Source organism: Pelodiscus sinensis, chromosome 31 (genome assembly GCF_052426305.1).
Source record: "Pelodiscus sinensis isolate ZL-2025 chromosome 31, ASM5242630v1, whole genome shotgun sequence".
NCBI classification, from domain to species: domain Eukaryota; kingdom Metazoa; phylum Chordata; order Testudines; family Trionychidae; genus Pelodiscus; species Pelodiscus sinensis.
The window spans coordinates 10,920,246-10,931,518 of NC_143082.1; the positions used below are offsets into that span (position 1 = coordinate 10,920,246).

The following is an 11,273-nucleotide window of genomic DNA, read 5'->3' on the forward strand; positions in this document are numbered from 1 at the left end:
TCACCCTCATTTCACGAGGAGTAAGGGAAGTCGGAGGAAGAGTGTTCATTCTTCAACTTCTGGCTGTGTAGACAGCGCCAAAAGCCGAACTAAGCTATTTCGACTTCAGCTGCGCAACTGACGTAGCGAAAGTTGCGTAGATTAATTCGAGTTTCGCTCTGTGGTGTAGATGTGCCCTTCTGGGCCTTAAAATCTACCCACCACATAGCCAGCCTAGTGCAGAGTTCAAGGGACCTATCCTGGCCCATATACAATCAAAGCTCAAGTTATCAAAGCCAAGTTATCAAAGCTCAAGTTCTCACCAGAATTCCCCTCTGAGGGAGCAGGGCCTGGCAGGCAGGGCCCCAGGAGTCGGCGGATCTGGAGTCTGTTCCTGCCTCTGCCACTGACTCGCTGTGAAGACTTGGGCCAGTCACTTTGCCTCTGTTTGCCCTCCCACTTTTTGCCATTTTTGCTCATCTAGAATGCAAGCTGTCCAGGGCAGGGACCCATTCTACATCCGTGCAGCATGAGGAAGCTGGGATCCTAGGTGGGGCCTCTCTGGAGTACAAGAATACAAATATTTCACAGTTAGCCCCGAATTTGGTCTCTGTGATCCTGAGAGAAGAGGAACATCCACCTTGCCCAGCAAAACGAAGGGAAGCAGCGGGGGCTCACCTCCTCTCCGGCTCAAGCCCTAGCAGCAAGGAGAACAACTGAGAACTAGCAGCAGACAGGCTCCACAAAGCACAAAGATCCAAACCAGCCAAAGTCCGTGCTCTCTCTGCATTTCCCGGACACGGCCTGTTTGCTCGCACTCAATATTTACACTGAAGAGAATTTGGTTTTTGGAGTCCCCTCATTCCCAAAGAGGGTGAGGGATGGACTAAGGATGTTAACTTTAGATTAACTGGCTAATCGAATAGGTGGTGCAATTTGCACCGCCTATTCGATTAGTCGGGAAGGGCACCTCTGCTTTTGAAGTGTAGCAAAAGTCTTAGGGCTGTTGCTATACTTCTAAGGTGAAAGTGCTGCGGGGAGCACATGGCCAGCGGGAGACTCAAGCAGTCTCCTGCTGGCCCTGTGTTCCCCCCGGCATTTCAAAGCGGCAGCACCGCATGGAGCCCAGGGTCAGCTGAAGACTCTGAGTCTCTAGCTGACCCCTGGGCTCTATGCGGCGCTGCCGCTTTGAAACACCGCAGGGAGCTCGGTGTCAGGCTCTACGCGGCGTTTCAAAGCGGCAGCGCTGCATAGAGCCCGGGGCCAGCGGGGGAGTCCCCAGCTGACCCCGGGCTCCACGTGGAGCTGCCACTTTGAATCATCCCTTTCTCTCCCCCCCACACTTGCTGCTTCTTTCTGAGAGAGGTAGTAAGGGAGGGAGGGAAGCAAGTAGCCGACTAACATGTCGACTTTCCGATAAGTATTTGCTCATCAGATAGTCACCTCCCTAGGATGCACATGGGACTTTTCCCCAGAGAGCGCAGTTGGTCCCACGGGCGTGCCTTTCACGCACATAGACTCCAACGCTGCCTCTGTCTTAGCTCCTCCATCCACTCCCTCCCAGCAACCGGCCATAGCTTCTTCTCTGTCTTCTCCCACCATATCTCGCGTGTGGCTGCGAGAGCCGCCTCCTCCGCCGATCCCGCGTCTCTCCGCGGCACCTGCGCAGTCCGTAGCCAAATGCAGTTCTCCGAGGGCGCCAGCAGTGTCTGAACATTGGACTGTCACACAAGAGGAGGCAGAGTTATACCAGCTCCCGCTGGCAAACAGTTGAGCGGAGACATTAACCCGTGTGCTTCAAGGCTGAAGCCAATCTTTAACTATGAGAGACCAGGAGAGGGGGTGTAGATTATCCCCCACTGGTCCGCTGTGGAGTTCTGGTCCCTTCCTATGCAGCATGAGGTGGAGAGCACCCCCGGAGACGGGAGACGGCTCGAAGGGCACCGTGGGTTTGACTCAGCCCAATGTCACTACTTGCCTCTACAGCACTCGAAGGACTAAATCGGGGTGGGAACCTTTTGTGGGTCAGGGGGCCTCTGACGCACAGAAAAATCACTCGGGGGCCGCACACAAGTGAGAAGCAAAAAAAAAAAAAAAAAAACCCCAAACCCTCACTGACGTGGCCCCTGACTGAGAAGGAGAAACACCCTCCCCACATTCCCCACACACGGGAGCCTAGGAGGGCCCAGGCTAGTAGATTTTGTGTGCTCCAGCACCATGAGGAGGTGATGGGGGGCTGGTGCACCAGCCTGGGCTCCCCAAATGCTGGGGAGGGAGCCCCGAGCCTTGGAGCCGCATCCAGCCCCCAGGCCTTAGGTTCCCCACCCCACCCGGACTAAAAAGATTGCCATTTTAACCAGAAAGGACACTCTCTCAATGACTTAACCACCTGCATTCTGCTACAAAGACCTTTTACATCTGCACTTGAAAGGGAATCCTCTGAACTGTCATTCATGTTAAAATTCGACACTCTCCAAAAAGGAATGAACAAACACTCAAGCTATCTTACCCATTACCAAGATAGCTTCCCCAATTATCACCTCTAATACCATTAACTCACAAACATCCCACTCTCCCCACCTCTAATATCATCAATTCACAGACACTTACCTTCCTTCCTCCCCCCCCCCCTGCATCCCCCTCCTGTTCTGAAATGTGATTTGTCCTTTTCATATGTGTTCATTTTTTTTAATTGTATTCTTTAGTATATATGGTTGTGACTATTTTCTTCCACTATTTGATCTAAGGAAGTGGGTCTGGCCCACGAAAGCTCATCATATAATAAACCATCTTGTTAGTCTTTAAAGTGCTACATTGTCCTGCATTTTGCTTCAGTAGGAATAGGCAGTTATCCTCTAGCTCAACACCTTCCCATCCCTGTCCCCAGAGCTGGGCTTAGTGGGCTATGACATTTCCCCCTGTCTAACAACTTTATTTCCCTCAAGTCGCGGTGGAAGGAACAACAGAGATTTGTGAAACCCTAAAGCTCTAAAAACCAGAAGCATCTGGCATAGGAACAGGCAGGTTTTGACCAAGCGCTACACCACCGTAGTCTGCAGCAGACCATTTCTGCCCTCAGTAGCAGGGTGTCGGTACTGCAATGTTCTTGTATTTCAACGCAATCGGGGATTGCATCGGAACAGGCAGTCCTGCTGTAGCCAAGCTAAAGACCGAACAGCAGCACCAAACCAAACTCCTTAAGAGAAGCTGTAATGCAAGTCACACCTAAGTCTAGATTTCACCAACATTTGGATCTGTTATTTTCAGGTTTTTAATAGCAACTGATCGTTACATCCCAGAAAGCACAATTAGTAGTGTATCATACACACCTGCACAATCAGTAGTGTATCATACATACCCAGCCATACACACACAAGTACATACTGTGGTGTTAGAAAGAAAGGGTTACAAACCCATGCGATAAAGTGACAGATTAAGATTCATTGTAGGAATGGATAGAAGGGAAGCTATGTAAAAAAATCTACATAATATTTGCTCACTACAGCACAAATGTGAAAATTCCCTTAAAACGCCCGTCAGTCTCCCCTCAATTTTTAGCCAAGAGTTAGTGCAGCACAGGATTGGAGGAGTCACGTTACTCACGCTCTGTTATTTTCCCAAAATAAGTTCCCGTATGCTTGCTGGCATGCCTACAAGATGCCCTAAATAACCACAACTAAACTGCACTTTACCAAGCAAACAACTAAAGGACCTTTTGTGATGCACCATTCTACGTCAGCGTTTTTTAAAAGTTTCTGCTCATTGACCAGTTTGCAAAATCAGCAGGAGCTCTCCCAGTCTTATGCTACGTCTACACTACCTCTTTTTTGCAGAAGAGGCAATGCAAATGAAGGGCTCATTAGCAACTTTTCTCGCACTTCCTTTTCATATTCTCGTCCAATGTTTTTTTGCGGAAGAGGTTTTTGCGCAAAAAAAAGCAGTGTAGACAGGTCCGTTTTGTGCAAAAAAGGAGGGGTTTTGCGCAAAAAAGTGAAAAAAGTTCACTGCAGGTGTTTCAATATAAATCTTACTTTATGGTTCCAAGGCAGCAATATTCCAGCATGTTAGAATAAGCTCATCGTGGTGCATGGATATTGTGAACGGTCACACATCCCTCTGGGGTTGTGTAACGGGTCAGACAACCAGAGCGTGATGCACAGTACACTTCTTCGTGCATCGTGATACTTGCACCAACATCGGGCTGGAGGTCAAAGTCTCGCAAAACCTGCAGATCTTGTATTAGGTCTGATCCACCTTTGTTATTCTACAACTTAGTACTGAGATGGCAGCCAAATACCTTGTTGGGACCTTCTGTTTATGTCTACTGCAAGAAAATCAGTAGGAATATTTACACCTAGTGGCCATCATAGGGGCCCAAAGTTAACCACCCAAATCCATTTTCAGGCTCATAACATAAACCACCCTGACTGTCAGAAAGTAGGGAGATCTGCAATCAGCAGGAGCAGATATAAAGAGGCTCTCGTGATAACTTAGGGACTTCAGGCTACTTAGGGAGGAGCCTAAATGTGGATTTAGGAGCCCAAATTGAGATTCCCACTTTTGAAACCTTTGGCCTCTGTGATTCGTATTTCTATGTGGATGCACCTGAAAAATATCACTGGGATCCCCTGCTTGCTAAATTGTCAGAGGAGGACAGCTCTGTAACTACACGAATCATGAAATCACTTTATTGACTACACAGTGGGAATCTAGCCTGTGCTATTTTCTTAGTGAGGGGGGAAAAAAATCCCCAAAGCCCAATAGAGTCTCTGCTAAATTAAAATATTATGGTCTGTCAATTGAAGAAGTGGGCCGTGCCCACGAAAGCTCATGATACCATCTACGTGTTTTGTTAGTCTTTAAGGGCTACTCAACTTTGGAAGCCCCAGGAGCCACAATGATACTCATAGCACATGCCGAGGGCCGCAACTTAAGTGTGGTTGCATATTCATGCAAATATATATGCAAATATATGCAAATAGCTTCTTTCACACTGACGGGCATGAACACAAAGATTAAGGCAAGACTACACAACACACAGGCCCCATTCAAGTCAGTTGTGCTAATGTGCAATATTTATCCGATTTTCACCCATATGACAGCATTTTCAGTGAGCAAGGACAGTCCAGGAATTTAACTACTAAAATGCATATCAACAGAAGACCATTATATTGACTATTTTTTTGTTTTGGCTCCCACCCGCGGGCCGTGGGTTGAGCCCTGCGTAAACCCAAACCACACTGCGGGCTGGAAACAAATGAGTTGAGTAGCCCTGTACTAGACTATTTGTGGGTTTTTTAAGTTTTTCCAAATATTCTGTAGGGGTTTTAGTCCTAATCACAAATTTAAATGTGCTAATTCTCTTCCAGCTGGTGGCATGCAAGACGCTCTATTTCCGCAGATATGGGAACTGAACTTTGTTAGTACATAAGACAAAACAGAGGGAGAGAGAGGTTGTGCCTGTTTTATAGAATCCTTGTCAAACTGCCATCCCAGTGCTTCTGATTGTTTCAAATGGAAGATGCTATTAAAACCCCACTCAGAGGTCTGGAAGAAGCAAAAAGGTTGGGGAGAGGGGAGAAAACACCAGCTCCAGATAAGCAATTGTTAACATGATCCATATGGTACACAACTTGCCTTTCTGTTTAACCAAAATGATAATGGCAAAAGGAAAGAATGCAGAGGGTCTTCTAAAGGAGAATGGAGGCAGAACAAAGGCTGCTAGCTAAACCGTTCCCTGGAGCTGAGTTAAAAGAAAACTAATTGTGAGAGAGGAACAGCAGCTTTCTGCTCCTTCACGGCTTAAGCCCCACCAAAAACCCACCCCGGGATCTAGTTTGCCTTTGCTAAATCAGATCTCGGGCATTTGTAAAATAAAAATAACAACAAGAAACTGCAGTTTCCCTTGGGAAAGAGAGATACTCCAGAAGCCATCCACGAAAAGGGAGTAATAGGGCATTTTCATCGCCAATAATAAGCGTTCAGTGTAGTCTACAGCACAAGACGATCGGTGGTGAAAAAGGGCACACACAGCTCCCGTGACTTCTGTAAAGTTTCACCCTCTTGCTGACTCCAGGCCTTCGTGTTTACATTATTTCAGGATTCTGAGGCTTTTCAAAGGCTACAATCCAATATGTGCCAGTCATTATCCCCAAAAGCCCCCCATTAGAAAATGTCCACACACCTCTGCTCACCAGATCTAAAACAAATGCCTCGTTCCACTGAGTCTCTACCCGGCCAAAATGTGTAATTCGGAACCACCTCTAAGAATAAACACCCACATAAATTACAGATTGGCTCCCACACAAAACAAAATTCTACCTCCCCCGGGTCAACATTTGATGAGCACATAAAGAGCAATCCATAAAAACTCAAGGCAAGCAATCTGCCTGACCATGTGGAAAGATTTGGAAGGAAATGAGTGAGGGTTTTTCCGTAATACAGATGCATGCAGTCAATAATTCAATTATAGAACCAAACCTAGTTCTTTTAATCATTTTCTTCAGCCAAACTGTTTTGCTTAAAACAATCTCCTTGAATTAACTACAATGACGGTTGGGGGGGAGGTTTCAATCTAACTTTAGTTAAGCACATTTGTAATCTTCCAATTTGTGCTAAAAACGGAGATATTATTAATATTATTTATTATTAGAATGCCAATACACAGGATCGGCAGAAGCTCCAAGAAACTGAACATTTATTTAAATATACACGCATATATACATATTTTTGTGATGCATTCTTTTTTAACTTGCTGCTTAACGAATTACCGTAAAATACACTAATTGTCTTCTACTTGTAGCAGGAAGAGGAACAAAAAGATCCAAAAAAAATATCCTGAGCTTTAAAAAAATACTGTACTAAAATTTAATTCTACAACATTTAAATAGGCTGGTCCTGTCCCGTGCCTGCCTGATTAACTTGCTATTATGCAGGAAAGCTTGTGTGTTGTTGTTCTTAGAAGGTACATGAGCTGCTCTCCAGTAAACACATTTATAGCATGCTCCGGAACCTATTCGCTCCCTGTACACATACTAACAGGAGTCATGCCTGGGCACTGACATGAAGCCCTGAGGCCATGGGGTGGGGAGGACAGTCTGAACAGAGAAAGCAGAGGGTCAGCTAACAGTCCATAATCCCAGCCCCATGGGAGGGCTAGGGTTACTCGGCACACATGTGAGAGCAGCAGGTATGTTCCCTGTACAATCCATATGCAGTTCTGCTATCAACACAACTCCGGGCCAAACAAACAAACATTCTTTAGGCTCCTTCTCTCCATACCCATCAGGCCTGCATGGGTACTGGCTCCCATCAAGCCTAATCTTCATTTTGACCCTTTTCTCTCCTGTTCACTGGCTGCCCTTCTATGCACCACTAAGTACAAGCCAGGGTGTCCTCAGAACTATGCAACATCTAAAAACCCTATACGTGCCAGCGGAGGAATATCCCACAATCTTTGCTGCACTGAGGCACGGAATATTTGGGATCAGCTGGAACAATTTGTACAGAGGGGGTGGGGAGAGCCATTGAACCACATTGTAATCCTTGTATATAATGTAAACCACTTTAGGCCAGGGTGTGCGGCATCACCCCAAGCACACAGTGCCAGCACCTGTGTTTGAGATGAAGGGGAATGTGCAGCCAGCACTTCCTTTCACTCATCCCATAGCACAGCTCTGACACATGTTTACATCCATATCTTCCACACTGCCTAGCCGCCCATGGACTCTTCAGCTATATTTACTGAAGGTTGCCAGGAGGGCACAGAAACCCCAACACAAACGCTCTGTTTTTTGGTGCATCTTTAACCAGGCTGGTGACACCCAGCTGACAATTAATAAAAGGAGCACCGAAACAGCCCCGTCGACCACATCCACATACACACAGCCCAGCACCCTGGTTCTCCCAGGGGCCTGCGCCATGGTCTTCAGATGACGGTGAAAGGAACTGAAATTTACTGTCTCTTTCCAACTTTGTTGTCATCACCTATCATAAATCTAGATATTCTTGATATACCTATAAAGCTCCAATCCCTTTCTGAACTGCATTATGTTTTGGCTTCAGGACTTCATGTGGCAATGAGTTCCAGGTATTAATTGTCTTTATTAATTCCTAAGTATCTTTTGGACAAGAACGTCAACATTAAAATCCTTCTTGCTCCGTGTGGACATTAAAGATCCCATTAGCACTTTTTGGAAAGAGTAAGGGTTTGCCATCCCCAAGGGTATGTGTCATCACTCTCCTCCCACAATGGCTGGACAGCAAGGTGTGTGTCCATCCACCGCAGAGGGGGCTGTATTTTTGAAACACCATGACTCGGAGATAACAGACGCTTCAGAAATTGGCAATAGTGTTTGCACCCGCGTCTCTCGGAACACTGTGACTGGTCAGTGAGATCCGGCTGACAGCTAAACCCGCCCCCGGGGTATTAGAAGGCAACCAATAAGAAATGCATGTGCAGTGCATTATGCGCCCCACATCCCTTGCAGCCTCTGAGGTAAGGACCTGGGTGGGCAGCTGGGCCTTGAATGACAGTGATCAGGCTAAGAGACTGTTTAATATATAGTCACCCCCTTCCTCTGAAATAAACCACCCCTTTAGTGACCCCTTTAGCTCTCAGGGGGTGCAGAGGAGTCTCTCTTTGTGCAGAGTGCTCTGCCAGAATCAACATCCAGGAGAATTCTGAGCTCTGGCCCCAAACATCCCAGCTACAATCCTGACATGCAACCAGCCCCTGAACACCCATGACCTCTACACACAGTCAGTTTCTGTCTAGCCCTCCCCTTCCAACACAATTCCAGGCCCTATGCACCCCGTTAAATCCCAGTGCAGATCCCTGGACAGCCTCAGCCTCTGCCTCTCCAACCCTATCCACCTCAGAGAAAAACCTGGCCATCTTCCACAGCCCCATGCAGCTGGCCTGCATGCCCAGGCCTGTGCAACCTGCACCCAGAGCCTGTGCAACTCCCCCTCTCCCCAGACCTGTGCAATCACCCCAGGAAACCCCTCCCAATCCTGTGCAACTCTCCTACCCCGGAGGTACACGATCTCCATGTAATCCCCCCATCCCAGTGCAACTCGCCTTGTGCATGCCCAAGCTTGTATCTTACACCCTGACTCCTGTGTAACCCCCTCTTCACACCCAGATCGGTGCATCCCCCACAATGTGCATCCCTCCCATCCACACCCTGTCCCCCGCAAGTTTCCCAAAACCCACACTGTGTGCGCCCCCCAATTCGCTCCCTAATCCTGTGCGACCCACGGACCTTGTAGGACCCCCCCTCCACATCCTGACAGTGTGCAAGCCTCCAAAGCGCCGACCCTGTGCAACAACCTCCATGCACACCCAGCGCAACCCCGCCTGGGCAAGCGCCGCAGTGTATCCTGTCCCCCGTACTCGTGCGCCCCCCGCTCCGCCCTGCGCCCCCAAACACTCAGTGCCCCCGGCCGCCCCAAGCACGCCCTGGCCCTCGTGCGCCCCCGGCCCCCGTGCACCCCCAGACCGCCGTGGCCCCCGTGCGCTCTCAGGTCCCGTGCGCCCCAGCCCGCCCCGGCCCCCGTGCGCCCCCAGATCCCGTGCGCCCCCATACCGCCGTGGCCCCCGTGCGCTCTCAGGTCCCGTGCGCCCCCAGACCGCTCCGGCCCCCGTGCGCCCCCAGACCTCGTGCGCCCCCAGACCGCTCCGGCCCCCGTGCGCCCCCAGACCTCGTGCGCCCCCAGACCGCTCCGGCCCCCGTGCGCCCCCAGACCTCGTGCGCCCCCAGACCGCCCTGGCCCCCAGATCCTGTGCGCCCCCAGACCGCCGTGGTCCCCGTGCGCTCTCAGGTCCCGTGCGCCCCCAGCCCGCCCCGGCCCCGCTCCCCACAGTGACAGCGGCCGCCGCTCACCTATTCATTCCGGCTCCGTCCCTATGGGAGCCCGGCGCAGCCACCGAATCCGCGGGCCCGGGGGGCGGCGGGCGGCGGTGCGGGGCTCGGCATCCTGCGGCCGCCGGGACAATGCGGGGCCAGCTGCGGCGGCTGCTCCGGCCGGGAGCTGCGGGGCTGGGCTGGGGCAGCGGGGGGAGAGGGGGTGCAGCCTGCTCAGTGCTGCCCCCTCCCAGCCCTGCCCAGCGCTCTGCCTCCTCCCCCCACAAGCCCCCTCCCCGGGAACCCCCTCCCTCTTCCCCCGCAAGCCCCCTCCTCTCCTCCCTCCATCTCCCTGCCCCCTCCCCCCGCAGCTCCGGGCCCCCTGCAACACTGGACCACCCCCTAGCCCCCCTCCCCTCCTCTCTGCTCCCGCCCCCTGCCCCTCTCTGCCACTCCCCCTTCTCTGCCCCCCTCCCAGCTCAGCCTGACGCATAGGGGCTGGGGGAGCGACCAATGGGGCCGCGAGATGCTGCCTCCTGCCTGCCTCGGCTCCCAGGCCGGGGGCTGCTCGCTGAGATCCGCTGAGATGGCAGCTGGGGCCTTGCGGAGCACAAAGCGGGCGGGCGCTGCACCCCCAAGCCGCTGGAAATCCGCCCCACTCCCACCGCCCGGCCCTTGGCGCTGGGTTCCTCTCCCTCTCCTGGGGGAGGGAGGAGCTGCAAGTTCCTGGGTTAACACCGCTAAAGGGGGGGGGGGGGCTCTCTGGATAGTCCCCGGAATGCTCCCCAAATGCGGGGGCTGAGAGCCACTGAACCTAGCTGTAAGGGAAACCACGTGGCGCCGGGGGCAGTAGTTCCCCTACTACCAGCACCTCTTGGAGTTTGGGCCAGACTCAGGCACCCACCGCAGACCCCATGGGACTGTGCTCCTTGGAGACCTACCCTAGGACAACAAGAATTGAACCCTGCAACCATGGGGAGACCCTGGGCCCATACCGAGTTCAGGCCCCAAGTCACAGCCATTCAGTAGCTGGAATGAAAAGTCCCTGGGAGATTTACCAGTGGCTCCAGGGAAAGCTGGCACCCCTAACTCCTGCTGAACTAGAAACCAGCAGTGGGGTGAGCCCTCAGCAACGGGAGGGGCACAGAAACGGGCTGGGAGAAAACACAGTGAGGGAAGATGCCGAGTAACCTTTCACCCCCACCCATCACTGGGGCACTGCAGATCAAGGACAGGGGCTGTTTCCTCTGTGCCTCAGAAAAAGCCCCAGCCACTGTCAGAGCTAGTGTCTGTAAAGTGGAAAGGGTTTATTTTTCTCATGCATCCGTTTAAAGGGTCTCTTGTAAGACAGCAATATTAGAGCAAGTCCACATCTAGGCTGTCACGCCCGTCCATTGTTCCAGGTGATGTGCTAGGGTCAATGCAGATGTTCCAGCGGTGGGACGT

At 51.2% G+C, this 11,273-nt stretch overlaps 1 protein-coding gene across 2 annotated transcripts in view; it reads right to left on the reverse strand.

Annotated features, from left to right (window-relative positions):
- FIGNL2 (fidgetin like 2) overlaps nucleotides 1–10,172 on the reverse strand; it is a 60,126-nt gene extending 49,954 nt beyond the window's left edge. The window contains exon 1 of one of the 2 annotated variants that reach the window (XM_075902039.2): nucleotides 9,867–10,172. Coding sequence is in view for 1 of the 2 variants with exons in the window: in XM_075902038.2 (XP_075758153.2) it covers nucleotides 303–459 (157 nt within the window). In the remaining variant the exon portion in view is untranslated. Of the gene's footprint in view, nucleotides 1–302; nucleotides 1,041–9,866 lie in introns of those variants that run through there. The other variant, XM_075902038.2, reaches the window with a different exon arrangement.
- Nucleotides 10,173–11,273: the final 1,101 nt, after the last annotated feature.